The 26,666-nt window shown below is 61.6% G+C and overlaps 1 protein-coding gene across 1 annotated transcript; it reads left to right on the forward strand.

Moving 5' to 3' along the window:
* The first annotated feature begins 256 nt into the window (after positions 1-256).
* On the forward strand, positions 257-26,512 carry TMEM145 (transmembrane protein 145). The gene is made up of 15 exons (XM_084613685.1): positions 257-442; positions 2,399-2,473; positions 2,566-2,643; positions 10,683-10,769; positions 11,555-11,656; positions 11,737-11,821; positions 12,626-12,697; positions 13,697-13,765; positions 14,119-14,199; positions 14,757-14,835; positions 15,064-15,157; positions 15,483-15,655; positions 16,075-16,195; positions 23,533-23,733; positions 25,717-26,512. The coding sequence occupies exons 1-15, from the start codon at positions 320-322 to the stop codon at positions 25,909-25,911; spliced, it is 1,635 nt and encodes a 544-aa protein (XP_084469811.1). The 5' UTR covers positions 257-319; the 3' UTR covers positions 25,912-26,512.
* Positions 26,513-26,666: the final 154 nt, after the last annotated feature.

A 26,666-nucleotide genomic window follows, 5' to 3' on the forward strand; every position in this document is an offset into this window, starting at 1 on the left:
GGGGGGGTTGGGTGATGGGGGCATTGCCTGACTGTGGGGAGTAGTCTGGGGAGGGGCTGAGGGGCAGTCATTGGGTGCGGGGGGGCAGTCATTGAGGGGGGCAGTCCCTGACTGGGGGGTGGGTGCGGGGGAGACTGGGGGGCAGTCCCTGGGGTGGTTCCGGGGGGGCAGTCCCGGGGGGGGGCGGGGTGCCGGAGGGGCCTGGGGGCAGTCCCTGCCAGCCAGGCTCTGCACCAGCCGGTATGGGGGGGACGGGGGGGCTGGGTCTTTAATCGGCAGCGCGCAGGGAGCGAGCCGGCGGCTGGACCGGGCGGCTGCCATGGAGCGGGGCCGGTCCCGGGGCCGGTCCGGACGGGCCCTGCGGCTCCTGGCCGACCTCCTGCTGCTGCTGCCCGCGGGCTGCGGGGCCAAGTACGTGACCGGGAACATCAGCACCAAGGAGGTGGGTGCGGGGCCGACCCGGGCCGGCTCTCCCGCGCCCCGCCTCTGCGGGGACCGGGCCGACGGCCGCGGCCGGGGGCGGATCTTGCCCCCCGGGGCCTTTCCCCCCCATTCACACAGCTGGGGGTGGAGGGGGGGCTCAGCGCCCACTGGGGCTGGTGCCTGGCGAGGGACCTGGCTGCGGTTAGGCGGGGAGGGGGCTTCATTCAACCCCCCCGGCCCCATCACTGCATCAGGAACTGGGGGGGGCTATCTCCGCAGCGGGGGGCTCTCAGCAGAGCTGCCCCCAAATCCTGTCCCCAGCGCAGGGGGCTCAGGGCCCCCCTGGCCCGACCGGGGGAGTCACTGTTTATATTGCATGAAACAGTATTTTGCTGCTGCTCTGTTTGGCCGGGGGGAGCTGGGCCGCAGGGGGAGGCCGGGGGGGTACTTGAGCCAGAGAGGGTATGGGGGGGCTAGAGGAAGGGGGGATGTGGGGGAGCAGGGCCAAAAGGGAGTTATGGAGGTGGGGGGGAATGGGGATATGGGAGTTATGGGAATGGGGGGAGCGTGGGGGTTATAGGGGTGGGGAGCTATGGGGTGTGAGAGGCAATGGGGTATTATGGGAGGTGGGGGGATTATGGGGGTGCGAGGCAGTGAGGGGGTTGGGAGGCTGAAGTGGGGGTGAGGTGGTGGGTTATTATGGGGGGCAGGGTATATGAGGGTGCAAGGCAGTGGGGGGGCTGAGGCGGGGTGGGGGCAGTGGGGGGTTGAGGAGGCTATCAGGGGTGAGGTGGTGGGGTACTATGGGGTGCAAGGCAGGGGGCTGAGGTGGGGGGTGAGGAGGCTATTGGGGGTGAGGTGGTGGGGTACTATGGGGTGCAAGGCAGGGGGCTGAGGCGGGGGTGAGGTGGTAGGGTACTATGGGGTGCAAGGCAGGGGGCTGAGGCGGGGGTGAGGTGGTGGGGTACTATGGGGTGCAAGGCAGGGGGCTGAGGCGGGGGTGAGGTGGTGGGGTACTATGGGGTGCAAGGCAGGGGGCTGAGGCGGGGGTGAGGTGGTGGGGTACTATGGGGTGCAAGGCAGGGGGGCTGAGGCGGGGGGTGAGGAGGATATAGGGGGTGAGGTGGTGGGGTACGGTGGGGTGCAAGGCAGGGGGGCTGAGGTGGGGGGTTGGGGAGGCTATCGGGGGCTGGGGTGGGGGGGTACTATGGGGTGCAAGGCAGTACGGGGGCTGGGGTGGGGGTGGCCGTGTGGCCGATGGGATCCCCACCCCCAATTCCCGGATTATTTGTATTTTCTTTGCCTTCTTCAGCCTGCGGCGCGGTTGCCGTGGAAACCTGGAGCATGAGAACGAGAGGGGGTTGGGGGGGCAGCATAGCCGGGTCAAAACCAACCCCCCATGGCCCACATCCTGGGACCCCCCCAGCCCATCAGTCCCTGAGTCCCCCCCCCGGTCCCCATCCCCTAGGAGCCCCCACCCTGGTCACTCCCTGTACCCCTTATCCCCATCCCGCGCACCCCGAGGCTGCCTGCCCCCAATGGTCCTGTGGCCTAGGATGGCCTGTGCTGGGGGGGGGGGGGGAAGAAGGCCTGGTCGTCATGGTGATGATATTGTCCTACTAAGCTGCACCTTGGTGACATGATCCTGTACTGGGTGTTGGGTGACAGAGATTGGGTGGGGGAGGCAGCTAGGACTCCTGGGTTCTACCAGGCTCTGGGAGGGGAGTGGGGTTTAGTGGTTAGAGCGGGGGGGGGGGGGGGGCTGGGAGCTCGGACTCCTGGGTTCTGGCCCCAGCTCTGGGAAGGAAGTGGGGTCCAGAGGAGTAGAGAGGGGAGCAGGGGTCTAGGAGCCAGGACTTCTGGGTTCTATGACCTTGGGTGAGACCTTCCGCCTTTGCTTGTAGGGGGTGTGCATTGGCCCTTCCCTGCCACCCCGCCCCCCAGCCCCGTATCAGGCCTCTCCCTGTCTTCCCAGGACTGGGTGTTCCTCACCCGATTCTGCTTCCTCTCTGACTATGGACGCCTGGATTTCCGGTTCCGCTACCCCGAGGTGAGTGCCGGTCCAGTCGCCCGGATGCCTGGGTCCCTGCTAAGCCTGACTCCCCTATTTACCAGCTGCTTCTCTCTGGTTCCCCCCTGCAGGCCAAGTGCTGTGAGAATATCCTGCTGTATTTTGATGACCCATCACAATGGCCGGCCGTCTACAAGCAGGGGAACAAGGTCAGAGGACAGGGGGTGCCTGGGCTGTTTTTTTGGGGGGGGAGTGTCTAGGGAGACCTTCCAGCCTTCTGCAAGGTGTGAAAACTAGAGAGATATCAAATGAACGTGGCACTGGGACTAAGTGGGAATTTTTTGTAATATTGGTATGAAGCCTCTGAGTGCCTCCTTTCCCCCCTGTGCAGCCCTGGTCTGGTGGGGAGGGAGGAAGGTCTGTGTTTCGGGCAGGCTAACATGCAGGTGTGGGTGTCACCCTGCTGTCTAGGCCTTAATCCCCATATCAGGAGAGCAGTGAGAAGACAACAGCAAATCCACTTGTCTGCACATGGACACCTGGCAACCAGGGACCTGGAGAGAGACAGACTTCCCGGCTCTCTGCAGGGTGCTGAGCCACATCCCCCAGCTCAGGGACAAAGGCGTGGGGGCAGGAGGGGAGGTGGGAGCTAGGCACTGGCTGCCGGAGATCAGAGTGAGCAACAGAGCTTTGGGCTCTGGTTGACTGGGCCGTTTCTGCTGGAACAGTCACTGCTCTCTGCTAATGAAGCACATCCTGCCAGGGCTCCAGGCAGCTAATGAACCTGGCTGTGGGCCTGTGCTGGCTGGGAGTCCCTGCAGCCCCTGGCAGAGGGTGCACTGCTCCCAAAGATGGTACAAGTTGCCCTTGGGGTCTGTCTCCCTGGGACTCCCTGACACTCCCTGCCCGGAGCTCACAGGGCGGAGCTGGGGGGCTGATGGCCCAGAGGTCCCATCAGAGGCGGTGAAGCAGGCGACCCCTACGGCGCCTGGCCCACTGACAGGCTTCTCTCAGAGCCTGTTCCAAAGCTGGGCTGTAGCCCCGGCCCTGTGCACCTGTGACAGGCGCACATGACATGAACGGAAAGCTGGATCTCAGATGATCTCAGCCTGTGATGGTGCATCCCGCGGGGGGCACAGGGGTTGGCTCTCGGCCCTGCACTAGTTCACGCTTGTATCAGTGACCTGGAAAAACTCAAACACTGATGAAGTTTTCAGATGACACAAAAATTGGGTGGTTGGTAATTAACGAAGCAGCCGGGCCACTGATGGAGTGCTGGTCTCCAGCAGACAGGAGGTGTTTGAATGCACACCTGTAACACCCATATAGCCAGGAACAAAGGGCGGAGGTGCAGAGTGCTTGCGGGAGTGGACTCAGGGCAGGTGCGTTCGGTCTGGCTGGGGGTTGTTCGGTTCCCTGGCTGTTGGTCTGGGTACGTGGGCCCAGAGTGAGCAGGTGCCTTGCCAAAGGCTGCGAGGGGCTAGCACTTTGATCAGCCCGCTGTTCAAAATCTCCCAGGAGTGAAGGGGCGCAGATGAGTGAAGCTGGAAGATTTGGTCATTTGCTAGGTGAACTCGAGAGCCGTGAACAGAGGCCGCTAACGGGAGCTTGGGAGGGAGAGTGGGAGGCAGGATCAGCCCTACCTGTGATCGAGATGGCCACGCAATGGACCAGCCATGTTCTCTTCCCTGCGTGAAGCCCACAGGGAGCCCCTGATGTGCTGGAGCACTGAGGGGTGGGCAGAGACGCGGATGAGACTCTGAGGCTGAGGAGCTCCCAGACAGCCAGGTTCAGGAGACCCCAGTGGCCCAGGCTGAAGGAAGAAGAGAGCTGGCCACCAAGGAGTTAGAGAGAGAGAGGAAGTCAGAGAGGCCTGGTGGGTTGTAGCCACGGCAGGCAGACGAGCAAGGGGCGGGAGCAGGCTGTGGGCCCCAGACGAACAGGACCAGGAAGAATTCCATGCAGCCAGAAGTTTCAAATCGACGCCAGGTCCTCAGCGTGGACTCTGCAGAAGACGCCTCTCGAGACACCTGTGGATGGCAGCTCAGCCCAACCTGTCAGAGTCAGACTTGCCCACGAAGGGTTCTCCAGCGGGCAGATGGTCCTTGTTGGGGCTTCCGTGCTCAGACCATGGAAAGAACGCTCTGCGAGGGACAGGTGGGCACCAGGGTGGAGCCTACCCGGAGACAGGAGACCTCACTCTGAGGTTGGGCAGGCTTCACTGGCGACGGGTTGTGCCGGCTCCTGAGACAGTGCGTGGCAGGGAATCTCGCAGGTAGGGGATGATGGTCCAAGTCATCTTCTTGGAGATCGTTCCTATCCCACAAGCAGAGGGAGACGGAGGATTGTGGACGCGAATCGTGGTGCAGGGTGGAGGGTTTTGGTTTGTGGCGCCTTTGTCCACTTTCTATGGGGAAAGGGGCTGCGTAGTCGGTCTGACCACCTCAGCAGAAGGAGGGCCGAACTCCTCGGGGCCAGACTGGCCCTCGTAGTCAGGAGGGGGGATAAATGAACAGCAAGAGGGCAGGGTGAAAAGCGGGAAGATCTGAGAACTTAGCTGCAAAGCAAGGTGTTGGGAACAGAGTTAGGGAACCAGAGGACAGGTTGTGACGAAGCGGGACTGTTCTTAATGTTTCCTCTGAATAGTATGGGGGTGCCTCAGTTTCCCCTGTGCAGTTCTTAAGTATCTAGGGCTCTGCAAGGATCATACACCCTTATCCCACCCCCTAGATACTTAAGAACTGCATAGGAGAAACTGAGGCACCCCCACACTATTCAGAGGAAACATTAAGAACAGTCCCGCTTCATCACAACAGGAAGAGAAGAAATTCTTTAATTGCCTGGACACTGGTGCTGGGAGCCTGGGTAACAAGCAAGAGGAATGGGAATTGCTGATAGATGAGCATAAATTTTGATTTAGTTGGTGTTACTGAGACCTGGCTGGGTGATTGACAAGACTGGAATGTTCACATTGGTGGTTATAACCTAAGTAGGAAGGTTCGGGCGGGTGAAAGGGCAAGTTGTGGCACTTCACAAAACCAGCATCACCTGCATCACCACTTGGAGTCCCCGTTGCGGGTGTGTCACTTACCTTCAGTAGAGCCAATAACTCGCTGCTTTGCTGCATGTAGGCCTCCTTCTTCCAGAGCATTCCTGCTAGGCCTTTAGTGCCCAGAACACAGACGTTAGGAATTGTAGAAAATTGTAAGGGAAGCCAAGAGAGACAAGGAGAACTCTGTGGCCAGCAAAGTTAAGGGAAATAAGGAGTTGAAATATATTAGGAACAAAAAGAAACCTGACATTGGTGTTAGTCCATTACTAGATGGAAATGGTACAATTAGCCGTAATAATGCAGAAAAGGCAGAAGTGTTCAATAAATATTTCTGTTCTGTATTGTGGGAAAAACATAAGAGTGGCCATACTCTGTCAGATCAAAGGTCCATCTAGCCCAGTGTCCTGTCTTCCGACAGTGGCCAGTGCCAAGTGCCCCAGAGGGAATGAACAGAACAGGGAATCATCCAGTGATCCGTCCTGTTGCCTATTCCTAGCTCCTGGCAAACAGAGGCCAGGGACACCATAGTCTCGTCATGTGGTGATTGTTCCACTGGTATCCTCCTGTTGACTGGGTCACACGCGCCGACGTGACATTTACTGAGAACGTGTCTCGACATCCCAAATGGCTGATTCCTGGAGCAGTGAGGCTGGAACCACAAGACGAGAGGCCATTCCCAATTCACTCCTAAGTGGAGTGCAGGATCGGGTCCAAGAGGGCTGCTTGGTAACCGTGACCATCATGTAAATAAATTTACCATCCTCGTACGGCGGTGAGAAAACACCAAAGAAACCTCCCAGCAGCGTTTAACTTTAAAAAGAGGAACTACACAACACCGAGAAGGCTAGTTAGACAGACGTGGAAGAGAAGCCACCGGGGAAATGCCAGAGAGCAGCATGGAGGCTACTGAAAGACTCCGGCATAGAGGCTCTGGCGACAGGTCTCTCCGGAAGCAGAAAAGACCAGAGGAGGCCCAAGAGAATGGCCCCATGGCGACCGCAGAGTGGTGGAGGCCGTTAGAGGCAAAAAGGCACCCTGTAAAACGTGAGGAGATAGGAAGCAGCGCACGCACTGGCAGGTAAAATGTACCAGGCTAATGAGGCTGGCCAGGAAGGAATTTGAGAGGCAACTTGCAAAAGACGCAAATACGAACAGTAAATTTTTGTAAAGTGCATCAGAAGCAGGGAGGTTGCAATCAGGCCGTGGGGTGGCTGGCCTATCGAGGTGCCCAAGCAGTACTCAAGGAAGACAAGGCTGTTGCAGAGAAACTCACTGAATTCTTTGCATCAGTCTTCACTGCAGAGGACGTGAGGGAGATTCCCACACCTGAGCCATTCCTTTCAGGTGACAGATCTGAGGAACTGTCCTGGACTCAGGTGTCAGTAGAGGAGGTTTAGGAACAAATTGATAAACTAAACAGCAATAAGTCACCAGTGTAGTAGGAAGAGAACCTGAGAGATAAGCCCTTGTACCAGAGGCCTGAGCTAAAGCCGTGGGCAAGCATTGCTGCTATAAAGCAAAGTGAGCGGAAGTCAGGCTGTGAGTGGTACCGGAGCACCCCGCGATCAGGCGGACCCGGAGCACCCCGAGATCAAGGATGGTACAAAACCGTTCCCTAAGGAACACACTGGCCCCTCCTAAAGCTCAGTGTGATGAATAGAGATGTTTTGATCAAACCAATACATACAAGCAGCTGGGTGATAACTAGCCAGGTCAGGGGGCCGTAACTAACTATGTCAGGGACCGTACGTGACTTGTTTGTATCAGGGTATAAAGCTGTATCTCAGAGGGGGTGACTTTGTCCAGCCACGGGGGGCATGGAAACACCCACCACTGACTGACCTGCGTCCCTTATCACGGGCAGACGTGTCGTCGTCTCCTCGCAGAGTCTGCCAGGGGCTATTACAGTGCTTTGTCGACAATAGACCTGGCCTGGCGCCTTCGTTCGGATCCTGTGGTCACTGGGCGGGTCGCTCAAGGTCTGCTGTGCTGGCTGTCGGCGCAGAGCTGGGGCAGCACATGGGGAGAACACACACATGCAGCCGAACCTCTATGAACAACCAGGACAGGATGGTATCACCCAAGAATTCTGAAGGAAGTCAGATGTGAAATTGCAGGTCTACTAACTGTGGCATGTAAAACATTGCTTAAATCAGCCTCTGGACCAGATGACTGGCAGATAACTAATGTTACACTGTTTTGTTTTTTTTTTAAAAAAAAGCTCCAGAGGTGATCCTGGCCATTACAGACCAGTAAGCCCGACTTCAGTACCAGGCAAACTGGTAGAAACTATAGTAAAGAAGAGAACTGTCAGACATAGACATGAACATAATTTGTTGGGGAAGAGTCAACACGGCTTTTGTGAAGGGAAATCACGCCTCACCAATCTACTAGAATTCTCTGAGGGGTCAACAAGCGTGTGGACGAGGGGGATCCAGTGGCTATAGTGTACGTGGACTTTCAGAAATCCTTTGACAAGGTCCCTCAACAAAGGCTCTTAAGCAAACTAAGCAGTCGTGGGATAAGAGGGCAGGTCCTCTCATGGATGGGTAACTGGTTAAAAGACAGGAAACAAAGGGGAGGAAGAAATGGTCAGTTTTCACAATGGAACAAGGTAAATAGCAGGGTCACCCAGGGGTCTGTACTAGGCCCAGTCCTGTTCAGCATATTCATAAATGATCTGGGAAAAGGGGTAAACCGTGAGGCAGCAAAATCTGCAGATGATACAAGACCACTCAAGATAGTTAAGACCCAGGCAGACTGCAAAGAGCTACAAAATGATCTCACAAAACTGGGTGACTAGGCAACAAAATGGCAGATGAAATTCAATGTTGATAAATGCAAAGTAATGCACATTGAAAAACATAATTCCCCCCCCCCCCCATACAATAGACCTGGGGTCTAAATTTGCTGTTACCACTCAAGAAGGATCTTGGAGTCATTGTGGAGAGTTCTCTGAAAACATTCCACTCACTGTGCAGCAGCTGTCAAAAAAGCAAACAATGTTGGGAACGATTAGGAAAGGGATAGAAAATAAGATAAAATATCATAATACCATTGTACTAATCCATGGTACGCTCACGCCTGGAACACTGCTTGCAGATCTGAGCGCCCGATCTCAAAACCGGAAGCAGTGGAACTGGGAAAGGTTCAGAAAAGGGCAAGAAAGATGATAGAGGGGAAGGAACGGCTTCCTCATGAAGAGAGATTAAAAAGATTAGGGCTGTTCATCTTAGAAAAGGGAGGACAAAGGGGGGATGTGACAGAGGTCTATAAAATCATGAATGGCGTGGAGAAAATAAATAGGGAAGTCATGCAATACAAAAACAAGGGGTCACCCCTGTCACGGAGTGTGGGGGAGTCCAGGCCCTGCACCCCTCTTCCTGGGATCCACTGAGACTCTCAGCCAGCCAGTAAAACAGAAGGTTTATTGGACAACAGGAACACAGTCCACAACAGAGCTTGTGGGTACACCCAGGATCCCTCAATCACGTCCTTCTGGGGGAGCAGGGAGCTTAGACCCCAGCCCTGGGGTTCCCTGTGTTCCTCTCCCCAGCCCCAAACTGCAAACTAAACCCACCCAGCCGGTTCCCTGCTGCAGTCTCCGTCCACATTCCTGGGCAGAGGTGTTACCTCCCCCTCCCCCTCCTGGCTCAGGTGACAGGCTCTCAGGTCTCCCATCCCCAGGGCACATTCCCAGGTCAACACTCCCCCCTCCCTGCTGAGTCACATTGTCACAACCCCATGAAATGAGTAGGCAGCAGGTTTAATACACACAAGAGGACGTGGTTTTTCATCGAGTGTACAATTAACCTGTGGAGCTCATTGCTATGGGATGTTGTAAAGGCCAAAAGTGTAACTGGGTTCAAAAAAGAATTAGATAAGTTCATGGAGGGTTGGTCCATCAGTTGCTATTAGCCAAGATGGTCAGGGATCCAACCCCATGCTCTGGGTGCCCCTAAGCCTCTGGCTGCCAGGACCTGGGAGTGGAAGAAGGGTAGATCCCTTGATAATTGCCCTGTTCTGTTCAATCCCCCTGGAACTCGTACAGGCCACTGTCGGAAACAGGATACTGAGCTAGATGGACCATGGCCTGAGCCAGTGTGGCAGCTGTTATGTTCTTATGATGTTAAACAGAAGCTACTAAAGTTAGACATGTTTAAATCAGGAGGTCCAGATAACTTGTATCCAAGAGTGTTCAAGGAGTTGGCTGAGGCATTTGCTGGACCATTAATGTTGATTTTTGTTTTCAGTCAGTCTTGGAGCCCTGGGGAAGTTCCAGATGACTGTAAGAAAGCAAATGTTGTGGCAATATTTTAAAAGGGTAAATGGGATGACCTAGGTAATTATAGGCATGCTGGCCTGACATTGATCCTGGACAAGATAATGGGGCGGCTGATATGGGACTCAAGTAATGAAGAACAAAAGGAGCGTAATATAATTGATGCAAAATCACAAGGGTTCATGGAAGATCGAGCCTGTCGAGCTAATCTGACATCTGTTGTGTGAGATGTACAAGTCTGGTGGATAAAGTTAACAGTGTTGACGTGATAGATCCTGTCAGGCATTTGACTCAGCACTGCACAAGGGTTGGATTAAAAAAACAGAATGATATAAAACGAACCCAGCACTTGTTAGCTGGGTTAAAAATGGTCTCAAAACGTCACTTTCAGAGATTTGTCTTCACGCAGGTGGGTTTCCAGTGCCGCTGGCAGAGGTCGGTTCTTGGCCCTGCGCCAGTTCACATTTGTATCAGTGTCCTGGAAAAAAACCAACCCAGAATCCTCCCAGCTGCAGACAGCTAAAGATCTGGGGAGGGGTAAATACTGAAGAGGCAGGAGCGGGATCAGTCGGGTATTAACACAGCTACACCTCTATGTCCCGTGTAGGGCAGAGAACATCGGCCGCAGGTGGGAGCTAGACCCACCCAGGTGGGAATAAGGCCTAGGGCAATTAACCCCCGTTGGGGGCAGGCTTTCAATCCAGCCGGTATGTTTCCCTGAGAGACCGATCCTATAGGCGCTCACACTAGATGGTCCCTTCTGGCCTTGGAGTCTATGACACCCCCCCCACACACACACACGTTCGTTAACGAGGAGGTGCTCGTTAGCAACTTTCTTCACTGCAGTGGGTTTCTGGGGGACTGGGGATCTCCAGTGCTGATGCCTCTCCTCCCCCCCCCCCCCCCCCCCCCAGGACTGCCTGATGAGAGAGTCTGTGATTCGGCCGGAAAACAACCAGGTTATTAACCTCACCACGCAGTACGCCTGGTCAGGGTGCCAGGTAAGGCCCCATAACCTCCCAGGATCCCCCACAGCCCCCCTCACACCGTACGCCTGGTTGGGGTGCCAGGTAAGGGCCCCATAACCCCCAGGGATCCCCCCGCAGTCCCCCTCACACCATACACCTGGTTGGGGTGCCAGGTAAGGGCCCCATAACCTTCCAGGGTCCCCCCACAGCCCCTCTCACACCGTACGCCTGGTCAGGGTGCCAGGTAAGGGCCCCATAACCTCCCAGGTCCCCTCACAGCCCCCCTCACACTGTACGCCTGGTTGGGGTGCCAGGTAAGGGCCCCATAACCTCCCAGGGTCCCCCCACAGGCTCCCCCACACTGTACGCCTGGTTGAGGTGCCAGGTAAGGCCCCATAACTCCCCAGGTTCCCCCTGCAGTTCCCCCCACCATAAGCCTGGTCAGGGTGCCAGGTAAGGCCCCGTAACCCCCCAGGGTCTCCATGCAGCCCGTTCATGCAGTGGAGCAAGGGGGTAAGAAACTCCCCAATCCCAGACTTGGGTCTAGCTCAGCCCTGTGCCGGACCCCGAGCAAGCGTCCCCCAGCAGCTCAGCCGTAGGGCTGGACCCCGGACCCGGAGAGGCTCAGCCCAGGCCCCCGCCTCGGCGCGAGAGGAGGAACCTGCGGCTGCCAGCGCTTGTGGGAGGTGTCTGGCCTGACGGACGTGGGGGGGACAGACGGGTGCACGGGTACCCACCCACTGGCTCTGCTGCCCCCTGCATCTCATCTCTCTGCCCCCTTCCCACCCGCCGGCCCGCTCCCCCCATCTCGCCCCCAGGTGCTGAGCCAGGACTCCGTGCGGTACCTGAGCTGTGCCAGCGGCCGGAGTTTCCGCTCGGTCCGCGAGCGCTGGTGGTACGTGGCCCTCAGCAAGTGCGGGGTGAGTTTGGCCGTGTCCCCCCACACAGCCCTCTGGCCATGCCCCCCTCCCCAGCTGTGACCTCTGACCTCTCCCCGCAGGGCGATGGGCTGCAGCTGGAGTACGAGATGATCCTGACCAACGGCAAATCCTTCTGGACCCGGCACTTCTCTGCCGACGAGTTCGGTGGGCCCTCAGTCGGGGGTGGGGGTCGCAGGAGAGGAGCTGGGGGGGCAGAGCTTGCTCCCCCCCAGGTCTGCCCCACTGGTTCCCTCTGCCCCTCCACGTCTCCTGCCCACGTAGTGGGGGGGGTCCAGCACTTCCAGCACTAACCCCTGTCACGGGATATGCCAGGGCAGCGTTACCACCGCGGTTACCATCTCCCTGACGGTCTTTAAGCTGAGAGTGGGGCGGCCCAGAGGCCGGAGACCGTATGGTGGCCTTTGGGTTCAGGGCAGCGCGGCCTAGCAGCCAGAGTCAATGTAACCGCAGTGTGGGCCAATGGCCAGTACCTGGGGGGGAGGAAGGAAAGGGCCACCACAAGGGGGGCGGCGGCCCGGGTAGGGGGGCCCGGGCCCACCCAACTCCACTGGGCCTCGACCCAGGGCCCTGACAGTGATGGAGCGGACCCCCATGGGTCAGCCGGGAATCCCACCGGAACCCGCGGACCTGGCTCGGGTGGGAGGAACCACTCACGCCCCCTCCCTGGGTCACTGGCAGCCGTCTGGGAGCTCCGGGGTCTCCAGGCTCCGATCTCCAGTCCGGCTCTCAGGGTCTCCAGCTCCCTGGGTTCTTCAGCTGCAGACCCTACCCAGGGTCCTTCCCCTCCGGGGGTCAGCCCAGAATCAGCTGCCTGCCTGGGCTGCTCCCTTTTATACCATGCCCAGCACAGTTGAGGCGTGAGACTTATGCTGCCCGTCATGTGGGGTCAACCCTCTCTTGTCTGGGGTGGGGTATGCACACCCCATCACCCCCTCCTCTCTCCCCCAGGAATCCTGGAGACAGACATCACCTTCCTCCTCATTTTTCTCCTTATCCTTCTCATCTCCTGCTACTTTGGCTGTGAGTGCTGGGGGCGCAGGGGAGGCTGGTTTGGGGAGGAGGGTGGGGGGGTCAACGTGTCACGGAGTTCCTGGGCGATGCTCTGGAACTGCTCCCCATGAAGCCAGGCAGGACTCTGGGGAAGTCTCCTTTCTGGGAGCAGCCTGTCTGCAGGACACGCAGCTCACCCGGCTCCACCTTCCTGGGTCTGACCTCGGAGCCTTCAGCCTCCTCTGCCCCTCCGTGCGCTTCCCACAGTGAGTCCGCTCAGGTGGGTCCTGTGTGGGCCAAAGGGTCCTGCCCCCCAACTCCGCAGTCGGACAGGACTCTCAGCCAGCCAGTAAAACAGAGGTTTATTAGGAGACAGGAACATGGTCTAACACAGAGCTTGTAGGTGCAGAGACCAGGACCCTCACCTGGGTCCATTTTGGGGGGCAGTGAGCCAGACAACCCCATCTGCCCTTCACTCCAGGTCCCAGCCAGCCCCAAACTGAAACTCCCTCCAGCCCCTCCTCCTCTGGGCTTTGTCCCTTTCCCGGGCCAGGAGGGCACCGGATTCCTTTGTTCTCCAACCCTTCAGCTCTCACCTTGCAGGGGGGAAGGGCCCAGGCCATCAGTGGCCAGGAGACAGACCGGCCATTTATGTACCCTGGCCCTTTGCTCTCCAACAATTACATCCCCTTATCCCACCCCCTAGATACTTAAGAACTGCCTAGGGGAAACTGAGGCACCCTACAGTATTCAGAGGAAATATTAAGAACGGTCCCACTTCGTCACACAATGTCTTTGTCCCGGGGGGGTGGGGGTGAGGGAGCTTTTGCTGGGGGCTTTAACTGGGGCTGGGGAGGGGAGATCAAGCCCTGAATTGGGGGCTCCTCCCAGCTGGTGGCTCGTTGTGATCTGGGATGACCCCCCGCAGGTGGAAGTGGGAGAGGGGAGGGCAAGGGAGGCACGTTGCAGGGAGGGAGAGCCACAGTCTGGGGGGAGGGTTTCTCGCTAAACCCCCGTCCCCCGCCTCAGATCTGCTCAAGGGACGCCAGCTGCTCCACACCACCTACAAAATGTTCATGACAGCGGCCGGCGTGGAGGGTGAGTCTGAGCTGGGGCTGCAGGTCGGGAGTGAGGGGCACCGGCAGAGCGCGGGGGACAGGGCTGGGCTAGGAGGGGGCTGCAGGTCGGGAGTGAGGGGCACCGGCAGAGCGGGGGGGACAGGGCTGGGGGAGCAGGGGGCTGCGGGTCGGGAGTGAGGGGCACCGGCAGAGCCGGGGGGACAGGGCTGGGCTAGGAGGGGGCTGCGGGTCGGGAGTGAGGGGCACGGCAGGGCTGTGGGGGCAGGGCTGGGGGAGCAGGGGGCTGCGGGTCGGGAGTGAGGGGCACCGCAGGGCTGGGGGTCGATGCCAGGTGGGGAGGGGGCTCCTCACTCACTGTCTCTCCCCCCCCAGTGCTGAGCCTCCTCTTCTTCTGCATTTACTGGGGTCAATACGCCTGCGACGGTGTCGGGAACGGCAGTCTCAAGATCCTGGGTAGGGTCCTGCAGCCAGACTGGACGTGGCCCCGGGAAGGGAGGACTTGGCTGTGCCGGGGGAGCCGCGGTGGGAGAGACTGGGGGGCCATTGGGAGGCACCAGCCGCACACGACCCCCCGGCGATGCCAGAGGGGCTGGTGCTGTTCCAGGCTGTACCACCGGGGCCTGGAGCAGGGCAGGGAGGGGACCTCCCATCTGGGCTTGGGCTGGGGGCCACGCGGCTGGATCTGTGCCCGCTGGTGGGCTCTGCGATCTCTGCGCCCGGAGCTGGGCCCCCCGTGGCCCCCACGCCTGGTGCTGAGCCCCCCACGATCCCCACGACTGGTGCTGGCCCGGCACCCGGAGCTTCAGGAGCAAAAGGCCAGACCCGCCCCATGGTTAGTTGGGGGTTTCCCCCTCAGGAGTCCTTTCCCAGGGTAACGGGTCTCCATCCCGGTCCCTGGCCTGTGCTGTGGGTCGCGGGATCCCATCTGGCCGGGGATGGAGACTGAGTGTGGCTGGGGGGATGCGGGGGGCTCATGCCCGGCCCCCAGCTCACCCCCACTCTCTCCCCAGCCAAGCTGCTCTTCTCCGTCAGCTTCCTCGTCTTCCTGCTGATGCTAATCCTGCTGGGGAAGGGGTTCACCGTCACCAGGTACCGCCAGGCCCCGGCTCCGCCCGGGGCTTAGGGGTGTGGGGGTGGTAGAAGTGGGGAGCAGTAATGGGGTGGGGGCAGTGAAGGGGGGCCAGTGGGGGGCAGGGAGGTGTGGGGGCAGTGAAGGGGGGCCGGTGGGGGGCAGGGAGGGGTGGGGGCAGAGAAGGGGGGCCGGTGCGGGGCAGTGAGGGGTGGGGGTCCCAGCTCATGGTTCCCCCCCCGCCCCAGGGGCCGGATCAGCCACACGGGCTCCATCAAGCTGTCGGTGTACATGACGCTCTACACCATCACCCATGTGGTCCTCTTCATCTACGAGGCGGAGGTGAGACCCTCTGCAGGGACGCCCCTCGCCCCAGGGACCCTCTCCCTGACCCCACCCTGCACCCCCTCCAGGACTCCTCCCCAACCCAGGGACCCTCCCCCGAGCCTGTCCCCCTCTCCCTGGCACCCCCCCATCCCCCAGGATTTCCCCCTCCCCAGGCCCATCTCCCTGTAGCCCCCACCTTGGGCTTTAGCCCAGGATGGGATGGGGCCATGCCCCCTGAATGTCTCCCGTTAGCCCCACCCGAGAGCTCGGCCCCGGAGATTGGGGGTGCAGGGTGGTCCCGTGCTGGGCCCTGGGGGTGCTGACCCAGGTGGGGGGGCAGTTCTTTGACCCAGCGCAGGTGCTGTACACGTATGAGTCGCCGGCCGGCTATGGGCTGATTGCGCTGCAGTTCCTGGCCTACGTCTGGTTCTGCTACGCTGTGCTCACCACCCTCAAGCAGTGCCCTGAGAAACAGCCCTTCTATGTCCCCTTCTTCGCCGCCTACACCCTCTGGTGAGTACCCGGCCCCCCTCCAGGGACCCCCGCAGCCCCCCAGGGACCCCCATACCCTGCACAGGGAGTCTGACACGCTTCAAACCAAACACGAGATGCATGTTTGAGACCCTGCTTTACGTCATGAGGGTTCACTTTCAACCTTATAACTGTATACATGAAATGATAACCTACGGCCTCCCTATGACAAGATCCCTGTTACAGCCGTGCCCAGGGCATCAGGAGTCTGCCGAAGACCCCCGACATGACACACTGCATTGGGTACCGTACAGTCATTTTATAAAGATGAACATGGGGGTGCAGGGTGTTCCCCCGAGGTACAGAGTGTCACAGGGGGACTGGGGAAGGGGATAGGTTTTGGGGTAGAGGGACCTGGGGGAGGGGGAGTTCTGTCCACTCACCACCCTGCCCCCCTGCAGGTTCTTCGCGGTGCCGGTCACGGCGCTCATCGCCAACTTCGGCATCCCCCGCTGGGCCCGCGAGAAAATCGTCAATGGGATCCAGCTGGGGATTCACCTGTACGCGCATGCCGTGTTCCTGGTGAGACCCCCATGCCCCCTGCCACCCCTGTGCCCCCCACCAGCCCCCTATACTTCCCATACCCCTGTATGCGCCGTGTTCCTGGTGAGACCCCCGTGGTTCCCGCCAGGCCCCCAGGCCCCCTGTATGCGCACGCCGTGTTCCTGGTGAGCTCCCCACGCCCGCTGCTGCCCCTCTGCCCCCTGTACGCGCACGCCGTGTTCTTCTTCGAGTACTTGCTCCGGTCCATTCGTGTTAGGGGTGCGCTCGCCATGTGCCCCGGTGCCGGGAGTTTTCCCAGCTCTGCGCCCGCACAGCACGGTGTAAGGGGCCCCCCCGGCTCCCCCCACCCTCGGTTCCTGCTTGCCAGCACTGCCGGTGCGGGAATGTTCCCTGCTTCGGCAAAGCTCCTTGTCCAGATCAGTTTGGTGTGAGCTTCTCTCCTGTGCAGCTATTCCGGTTGTTAGATAGTTTCCCTTCCTGTGTGAGCTACTTGGTTGTTAGTCCCAGTCGGGCTTCAACCCCTGTGACCGCTGCAAGAAACCGATGCCGATGAGCGACCCCCACAGCGGCTGCTTAAGGTGCTTGGGGGACGCCCACAGCAGTGACAAGTGCCGAATTTGTAGAAGTGTCAAGCCTCGGACGAGGAGAGACCGGGACGTTGGTCTCCGAGCGCTCCTGATGGAGTTGGCAGTGACACGAGCACCGGGACCGCCCCGCCAGGACTCCGCACCGAGCACCGCGGCCATGGTGCGGACTGCTCCGCCGGCTCCGTCTTCGGACCAGCATCCACCACCCCCCCCCGGCACTGGCTGCAAAGCGAAGGCCGGGCGGGGTCCATCTCCCATGTCCTGTGAAGGAAGGAGAGAGGCAAAGCCCCGCGAGGGGCAGCTCGTCACCTCCCTGCGGGAGCTGGGGCCCACCCCAGGATGCGGCTGCTACCCCAGACAGCAGCTGGGGAGTCCGGCGCCTGGTGGGGCCGTCCACCCCAGAATCCCTGCAGGCGGTGCAGGACATTATGTCCCCACCGGTGCCGGCAGCAGCCCGGTCCAGGGGTGAGCCTGCGTGGGACCCTTACACCGGTCCCCCTCAGTGCAGCATCGCTGCTCGCCTCCCGGAGCCTCCGCCAACGCTCACCTGCCCAGAGCCACCACGCCTCGGAAACGGGACAGCCAGCCCGGCGAAATCCCGGCGTCGGGCCCCGGACTCAGGGCACGGCTCATCTGGCTGCAGGCGCAGGGCACCGGTGGAATGGCGCAGGCCCGCTGCGGTGCGCCCCTCCCCGAAACCCCGGCACCAAGAACACCGTAGCTGTTCCCCGTGGTCCCGTGAGGGAAGCTGGCAGTCCTGGGAACCTTGGTTGGTGCCCTCATGCCGGTCCCAGTCGCAGCTCCGGCGCTGGCATTGAAGGGACCGTGGTGAATCGTCGGCCTCGGCACCGTCCTGGGCCCCCAGACGTGGCCCTTCCTCGTCGGGCTTGCAGAGGGCCAGGAGTCGCTACCAGCAGGACAGGGTTGGTTGTCGGAAGTACCGACCCCCCTATGGCACTGCACTCGTCCTGTGGCCCCAGGGCCAACGTCCCACCCTGGCATCCCTGGAATCCCCGGGGGTTTCCGTAGCCATCGCAGGGACACGGGAACCCGTTGGCCCCGGCCCCTCGCCTGCCTTTGGACATGGATACAACTGTGCAACAGACCCGTCTGGTCGGCCCGATCTTGACGGAGGGTCCTGTTGAGCAGGTCTCAGGGGTGACAGAACCACCCGCACCTGCTCTCTCCTCCTCACCAGATAAGGCCATTACTGGGCCCCCGCCCATGGTCCCACGGGCCACGCCAGGGCCTTTTAAAGGGGGTTGGCGCAAACTGGGGCCTGGGGGCCGAGGAGCCGGAGGAGCCCTCAGGCCCCTTTTCGACGTGCTCAGCTCGGTGGGGCTGGCACTGCTGGTGCACGAAGGGGGGGTCAAATCACAGAATCGTTGGGGCAAACCCCCTCCTGCTTGCCCCCATTTCTGAGTGGGCAGAGTGCAAGGATGTGCCTGCAAAGGGGTGAGAATACGTGTACACGCCGCCTGCCCCGAGCTCTTCGGTGGCCTCGGCCATCGATGAGCGGGACAGGCAGGGCCAACCAGCAGCAGCTCCCAAAAATAAGGACGCAAAGAGGCTCGATTGATTCGGGAGGAAAGTTTGGCCACCCTCAGCTGGAGGTTCGAGGACAAATAATCATCAGGCCCTGCTTGGCTGCCATGATTTCAACACCTGGCGGGCTCTGGCTGAGGTCTCTGACTCGCTGCCGGAGGATCCCAGGAGCGAGTTCCAGGCGATCCTGGACGAGGGCAAAGCACGGGTGGGACCCAGCAGTGAGGGGAACGGCTGGTTGCAGCCCTCTGGCCCCTCCCAGGGGTGCAGCTGTCAATGCGGGATGTCCTATTCGAAGGACAAGCCCTGTCTGCGGAGCACACAGATACCGCACTATGGAGCTCGAAGGGCTCCCTGGCTACCTTGTGGACCCTCGGCCTCTACCCCAGGCCCGGCCAGGGAGCGGTTTAAGCCACAGCAGCCACGGGGCTTCAGCAGCCAGCCCAGGTCGGAGCCTGTCTGTCAAATGAGCAAAGGCGACCAGCGCCGTCAGAGCCAGCAGCCCTCAACCTCGGTGCGGTCCTGCTCCACCCACTCCCAGCGGCTTCAAAGCGGCGTTTGGAGGGTGCGCTTGAGGGCAACCTTCCCGTCGGTGCCCTGGGTCCTGCTTCCCACCGATTCTCCAGCCACCTGCCCCCTTCCCTCCTGGCCTGGGCCTGTCGGGCTGCACACCAGTGAGTCCTCAGTTCTGTGGCTCAGGGTTATTTATTTCTGCCCCCTGTCACGGAGTCCCCAGGTGATGGGGACCTGCTCCCCACGAAGCCAGGCAGGACTCTGGGGAAGTCTCCTCTCTGGGAGCAGCCTGTCTGCAGGACACACAGCTCCCCCGGCTCCACCTTCCTGGGTCTGACCTCGGAGCCTTCAGCCTCCTCTGCCCCTCCCTGCCCTTCCCACAGCGAGTCTGCTCAGGCGGGGTCTTGGGGAAGCCAGAGGGTCCTGCCCCCCAATTCCGCAGTCAGACGTGACTCTCAGCCAGCCAGTAAAACAGACGGTTTATTAGACGACAGGGACATGGTCTAACACAGAGCTTGTAGGTGCAGAGACCAGGACCCTCAACTGGGTCCATTTTGGGGGGCAGTGAGCCAGACAACCCCGTCTGCCCTTCACTCCATGTCCCAGCCAGCCCCAAACTGAAACTCCCCCCAGCCCCTCCTCCTCTGGGCTTTGTCCCTTCCCCGGCCAGGAGGTCACCGGATTCCTTTGTTCTCCAGCCCTTTAGCTCTCACCTTGCAGGGGGGAAGGGCCCAGGTCATCAGTGGCCAGGAAACAGGGTGTTGGCCATTGTCTGTGTCCAGACCCCTGCACACACCTGCCCTCTAGGGCTCTGAAATGATCATACACACTTACCCCACCCCCTAGATACTTAAGAACTGCATAGGGGAAACTGAGGCACCCCCACACTATTCAGAGGAAACATTAAGAACAGTCCCACTTTGTCACACCCCCACCATCCTCCCTCTTCAGGGACCCCTCTCATGGGAGCCTGCTTTGGCAGGAGGTGCAGGGCCTTCTGCAGGCGGGAGCTCCTCTACCCCACAGGGGCAAGGGGTTTTACTCCCGTTCCTTTCTGATTCCAGCGGCCAAGGGGGGCTCAGACCCACCCTGGACCTGCGAGACCCCAGCAGGTATCTCAAGAGGTTCAAGTTGCACCTGGTCTCCCTGGCCGCCATCATCCCCGCCCTGGCCCCGGGGACTGGTTCGCCGCCCTCGACTTGAAGGACGCGTATTTCTGCATAGCAGCATTTCAGGGGCACAGACGCTTTCTGCGTTTCGCGATAGGCTCTGCTCACTGCCAGTGTGCGCTGCTCCCGTTTGGGCTGGTGACGGCACCGAGGGGGTTTGCCAAGTGCCTGTTGGCGGCGGTGGCTTACCACAGACGTCAGGACATTCACATTTATCCGTATCTCGACGACCGGCTGGTCAATGGCCCCTCCGGGTGGCAAGGCCAGGGTTATGTGGGAGCACTGCAGGCCACGTGCCCCACCCTGGCCTGGTGATAAACGAGGAAAATGAACATTAGTTCTGGCACAGAGGACAGCGTTCACCTGTGCCAGAGCCTTCCTGCCACCCGCCAGGGTCCGGACGATGGTGGATCTCATCACTGGGCTCTCTGTGTTCCCCCTCCCCACAGCCTGGGTCTGCTGCCGGCTACCAGGCCACACGGCAGCGTGCACGTACGTCACTGGCCACGCGAGGCTCAGGCTGCGGCCCTCCAGCCGTGACTCCCAACTGTCTGTTCCCCGTCCAGAGATCACCGGGACAAGCTCATCACGATCCCACCACGGACACGTACCTCTCTGTGCTGGTGGAGTGACCCGAGTGCGGCCTTACGCGGAGCACCGTTCCACGCCCCTCCGTCTCCCTGCTTTCCGATGCCACCGACCTCGGCTGCGGGAGGCCTCGGCACGCCGCAGACCCAAGAGACGTGGTCCCCAGGGGAGCTGGCGTTACACATAGACGTCAGGGAGCTCTGGGCAGCCCAACTGGCCTGCGGGGTCTGCCTGCCGCCCCTGACGGGCAAGTGCTGCGGGTTAGGACGGACAACAGGGCTGCCATGTTCTACATCCACAGGGAAAGGGGAGCCCGCTCGCCAGCTCTGCCACGCAGCGCATCCGACCCACCTGGCGGCCTCGCAGCTCCCTGGCGTGCGGGACGCGCCTCAGCAGGTCCCTCTCTCAGCACGAGGGGTCGCTCCATCCGGAGGTCGCCCGGACGCTCGTCCAGAGGTGGGGAGCTCCCCGAGGGGACTCGTTCGCCGCCGGAGGGAACGGGAAGTGTCATTGCCCCTGCAGGGCCTTGCAAAGGTTTCCTCTCGGACGCCTTTCTCCTGTTGTGGTCGGGGGACCTGGTGTCCACGTTCCCGCCCATCCCGCTCGGCTGGGTCCTGTCAAAGATCAAGAGGGACAGAGCAGAGGTCGTCATGGTCGCCCCGGCATGGCCGTGCCCACGCTGCTTCGGTGCGCTGATGGATCTGGCAGTAGCTGTCCCCGGTCACTGCCCAGCTGCCCAGACCTCCTGTCGCAGGATCACGGCCGTTTCCTGCACCCAAACCTCGCCTCCCTCCGCCTCGCGGCATGGACGCTGCGTGGCTGAACCCAGAGGAACGGACCTGCTCTAGGGAGGGGCAGGTCCCCCGGGAGAGTAGAAAGCCTTCCCCTCAAGAGACTTGCCTGGCGGAGTCCACGAGGTTCTCCCCCACGCACCCGTCCTAGACTGCCTGCTCCACCCAAAGAACCAGGGCCTAGCCCTGTCTTCCATCAAGGTTGGTCTAGTGGCCATCTCGGCCTTTCACCCACGCGTCCGGGGAAATCGGTGTTCTCCCACGAGAGGTCGGTCCGGTTCCTACGGGGCCTACAGACGCTCTTCCCAGTGGTTCGGAACCTGGTCCCTCAACGGGATCTCGCTCTGGTCCTTGCCAGCTCACAGGCCTCCCAGCCTGGGGCCTCCAGATGTCGTGGGACGTCACCTTCCCTGTGGCAGTGACGTCAGGAGACGAGAGCCAGAGCTGAAACCAGGACCTCGGAGCTGCCATATACGCTGTTCTGCAAGGACACGGAGCAGCTGCGACCCCCCCCGGCCTCCTGCCGAAGGAGGTGCCCTCTCGCCACGCCAGCCAGGACGTCCTCCTGCCGGTGTTCTGTCCCAGCCGCGCTCGCAGGCTGAGGAGAGGCGGCTGGACGCCCGTCACGCCCTGGCGTGTACCAAGCCCTTCCGCAGGCCAACCCAGCTCTTCATGGCGACAGCGGGCGGGAGGAAGGGGCTCCCGGCGTCCTCGCAGAGGATCTCCAACTGGATCACCTCCTGCATCCGGACCCGTTATGGGCAGGCCCGGGTCCAGCCGCTGCCGTCGGTGAAAGGCCACTCGACCAGAGCGCAAGCATCCTTGGGGGCCTCCCTGGCGCATGTCCCCATCCAGGACGTTGGCAGGGTTGCGACGTGGTCCTCGGTTCACACGTTCCCGGTGCATTACGCCGTCACCCAGCAGGCCAGGGCCCACGCTGGGCGCGGCAGAGGTGTGTTGTAATCCACACGTCCATGAGCTCCTACCCACCGTGGTGGCCCTGCTTGGGAGGCAGCTAACCCGGGATGGAAATGAGCGAGCACGGGGGAAAGTTACCTGTTCCGTGCCTGGCGTCCTTCGCGATGCTGCTCACATCCATTCCACGACCCGCCCGCCTGCCCCACTGTCAGAGTTCCCAGCAAGAAAGAACCGAGGGTGGGGGGAGCCGGCGGGGCCCCTTGTACCCCGCCATGTGGGCGCTGCTCCAGAGGGTGCCAGAGCTGGTCCCCGACGGACACCGCGGAGAGAAAAACATCTGGCACCGGGGCCAGCGGCAAGCGCACCCCGAACACAGAGTGGACGTGAGCGATGCATCTCGCAGAACACTGGGTACGGAACAGGTAAGTGTCTTTTCCCTGGTGAGCCCCCCCGCCCCAGCATGCTCCAGGCTCCGACTGGCGGAGGGCGGGGGCTCCCGGGGGCTCTGCCGTGCTCCCCAGCACTGACCCCTTGTCACGGGGTCCCCGGGCGATGCTCAGGTACTGCTCCCCACGAAGCCAGGCAGGACTCTGGGGGAGTCTCCTCTCTGGGAGCAGCCTGTCTGCAGGACACAGCTCACCCGGCTTCCACCTTCCTGGGTCTGACCCCGGAGCATTCAGCCTCCTCTGCCCCTCCCTGCGCGTCCCACAGCGAGTCTGCCCGGGCGGGGTCCTGGGGGGGCCAGAGGGTCCTGCCCCCCAACTCCGCAGTCAGACGTGACTCTCAGCCAGCCAGTAAAACAGAGGTTTATTAGACGACAGGAACATGGTCTAACACAGAGCTTGTAGGTGCAGAGAACAGGACCCCTCAACTGGGTCCATTTTGGGGGGCAGTGAGCCAGACAACCCCATCTGCACTTCACTCCATGTCCCAGCCAGCCCCAAACTGAAACTCCCTCCAGCCCCCCACTCCTCTGGGCTTTGTTCCTTTCCCGGGCCAGGAGGGCACCGGATTCCTTTGTTCTCCTCTCACCTTGCAGGGGGGAAGGGCCCAGGCCATCAGTGGCCAGGAGACAGAGTGTCGGCCATTTATGTACCCTGGCCCTTTGCTCTCCAACAATTACACCCCCTTATCCCACCACCTAGAGACTTACGAACTGCATATGGGAAACTGAGGCACCCTACTGTATTCAGAGGAAACATTAAGAACAGTCCCACTTCATCACACCCCTCCTCCCCCCACAGATCATGACACGCCCCTCGGCGGCCAACAAGAACTTCCCCTACCACGTGCGCACCTCACAGATCGGCATCGTGGAGGAGGGGGCGCCTGGCACCAAGTTCCCCCACCACGTCTACGGCAACGTGACCTTCATCAGCGACTCCGTCCCCAACTTCACCGAGCTCTTCTCCATCCCCCAGGGCCCGGTGGGGGGCACCGCCAACGTGAGAGATGGGGCTGGGCAAACAGCCCCCGCCCTGCTTGTCCCTCTCCCTGTCTACCCGGCCCCCAGCCCCAGGGGTCCCTGGATAACCGGTCCCACCTTGGGGGGGTCCCTGGATAACCTGCCCCAAACCAGGGGTCCTGTGCAAACAGCCCCTGTCCCTGACTGCCCAGCCCCCTACCCTGGGGGTCCCTGTCTACCCGGCCCGCTGCCCCGCCCCGGGGGTCCCTGGATAACTGGCCGCGCCCCAGGAGGTCCCCAGATAACTTGCCCCAAACCAGGGGTCCTGTGCAGGGCGTCCCTGGATAACCGGCCCTCTGCCCTGTCCCAGAGGGGCCGCGTCCTGGCGCTGGGCGAGGGGCGCCCCCATCACGGGGTTGCAGGCTCGGGGCTCTGGATCGGCTCCGGGTGAGGCTCATGCAGGACTCTGGGGCAGCATCTCCCCTCAGGGCCACTGTCACCAGGGCCAGGAGCCTGCCCGGCTTCGGGGCCTCCTGGGTCCGACCACGGAGCATTCAGCCCCCTGGTCGCCCTGGGTTATTAGTTGGGGGGAACCCTGCGTAGAACAGAGCTTGTGACCAGGGACCTGCAGCAAAGTCCAGCCGGGGGGCGGGGGCAGGAATCCAGAGCCCTGGGCTCCAACCCCCCAACCCCAAGCCAGGAGCCTGACCAGTTTCCCGCAGCCCAGCCTCCCACCCCCAGTGGCCCCCCCCTCCTCCTTTGTCCCTTTCCCAGGCAAAAGGTCACCCGGTCTCTTTGTTCCCAACACCTGGTGGGGGGGTCGGTTGCTAGGTTACAGGGTGTCCACCATTCTCTGTGCCCCAGGTATTTACACCTGCCCTCCAGGGGTCTCCGCAGGGTCACACACCCGTATCTCCCCCTCCCCCGCCCAGATACATAAGCAATACATGGGGAAACTGAGGCACACACAAAGTATTCAGAGAAAACATTAAAAACATTCACAGTTTGTCACACCCCTGTAAAGCCAGCCCCCTGCCCCGCCCCAGAGGGGTCCCCGTTAACCTGCCCCGCCCCAGCAGGGCTCCATCCCAGTGCTGGCCGAGGGGTCCCTGTATAACCAGCCCCTGCCCCGCCCCAGAGGGGCCGCGTCCCGGCGCCAAGGGAGGGGTCCCCGTATACCCAGCCCCTGCCCCGCCCCAGCGGGGTCCCCGTATACCCAGCCCCCTGCCCCGCCCCAGAGGGGTCCCCGTTAACCTGCCCTGCCCCAGAGGGGTCCCCGTATACCCAGCCCCCTGCCCCGCCCCAGAGGGGTCCCCGTTAACCTGCCCCGCCCCAGCGGGGTCCCCGTATACCCAGCCCCCTGCCCTGCCCCAGAGGGGTCCCCGTTAACCTGCCCCGCCCCAGAGGGGTCCCCGTATACCCAGCCCCTGCCCCGCCCCAGAGGGGTCCCCGTTAACCTGCCCCGCCCCAGAGGGGTCCCCGTATACCCAGCCCCTGCCCCGCCCCAGCGGGGTCCCCGTATACCCAGCCCCCTGCCCCGCCCCAGAGGGGTCCCCGTTAACCTGCCCCGCCCCAGAGGGGTCCCCGTATACCCAGCCCCCTGCCCCGCCCCAGAGGGGTCCCCGTTAACCTGCCCTGCCACAGAGGGGTCCCCGTATACCCAGCCCCCTGCCCCGCCCCAGCGGGGTCCCCGTTAACCTGCCCCGCCCCAGAGGGGTCCCCGTATACCCAGCCCCTGCCCTGCCCCAGAGGGGTCCCCGTATACCCAGCCCCCTGCCCCGCCCCAGAGGGGTCCCCGTATACCCAGCCCCTGCCCTGCCCCAGAGGGGTCCCCGTATACCAGCCCCTGCCCCGCCCCAGAGGGGTCCCCGTATACCCAGCCCCCTGCCCCGCCCCAGAGGGGTCCCCGTTAACCTGCCCTGCCCCAGAGGGGTCCCCGTATACCCAGCCCCCGCCCCGCCCCAGAGGGGTCCCCGTATACCAGCCTTGCGCTCCGGCACTGACCCCTCGGCTCTGCCTGCAGGCGCGTGAGCGGATGGAGGAGACGCCGGCGGAGCGGACGACGTCAGAGCTCAGCAGGCCCCATGTGCTGCTGAAACCCCCCCCGGGGGGCGAGAGCCAGCCCCCCCCGTACCAGCTACAGGCCCCCCCGCTGCACCCCCCGAACGGCTACACTGAGTACTTCAGCATGCACACGGGGGGCGCACGGCCCGTCTAGGGGCCCATCCCCCGTAGTCTGCCCCCAGCCCCCCTCCCGCTGCAGGCTGAGGGGGCCGGACCGCTACAGCCCCCCCATCCATGTAACCCCTTTCTCCTGGGTAGCTCCTTCACGCCTCCCTCGTGGCCCCCAGCCTCCTGCCCCAGTGACCCTACGGGGGCCCCCCAGCACGGCTGCCCCCGGCGCACTGATGGGGCTGGAGTGGGGGGGGGTGAGTGGCCTCCCATGGGAGCGTCCCAGCTCCCCTTCACCCCACAGTGTGGGGGACCTGGGAGCTGGGACTGAATGAACATGGGGGTTGACCCCCACAACAGGGCTAGGAGCCCTCTCTCCCCCGCCATGAGCATCGGCTGGGGACCCAACCCCTGCCCAACCCTCCCCTGGTGCCTATCGAGTGTGTGGGGGGGCAGTGCTCTTGTTCCCATTCCCCCCATACCCAGGCTGCCTGTCCTCCCACCCCGGTCAACCCCTCCCCCAGCTCCCTGTGCCCCCCAAGGACATTGCCCCCCAGCCCCACTTCCGTGCCACTGATTCTGGTGCCCGGAGCTGGAGAATTTCTGGAGTTGTTTTTGCCAAAATAAAGAGGATTCTCGTGTTTCTATTGGACTGTGGAGTGTGTGTGGGGTGGGGGCCCAGGGTGTGTGTGGGGCGGGGGCCCAGGGTGCGTGGGGGCGGGGTCAGGAGCCCGGAGTGTGTGGGGTGGGGGCCCAGAGTGTTATACCAATAAAATAAAAACCAGCAGGATCTTATTAAAG

The sequence above is a fragment of the Lepidochelys olivacea genome, assembly GCF_965140295.1.
Source record: "Lepidochelys olivacea isolate rLepOli2 genome assembly, chromosome: 24".
Classification (NCBI taxonomy): domain Eukaryota; kingdom Metazoa; phylum Chordata; order Testudines; family Cheloniidae; genus Lepidochelys; species Lepidochelys olivacea.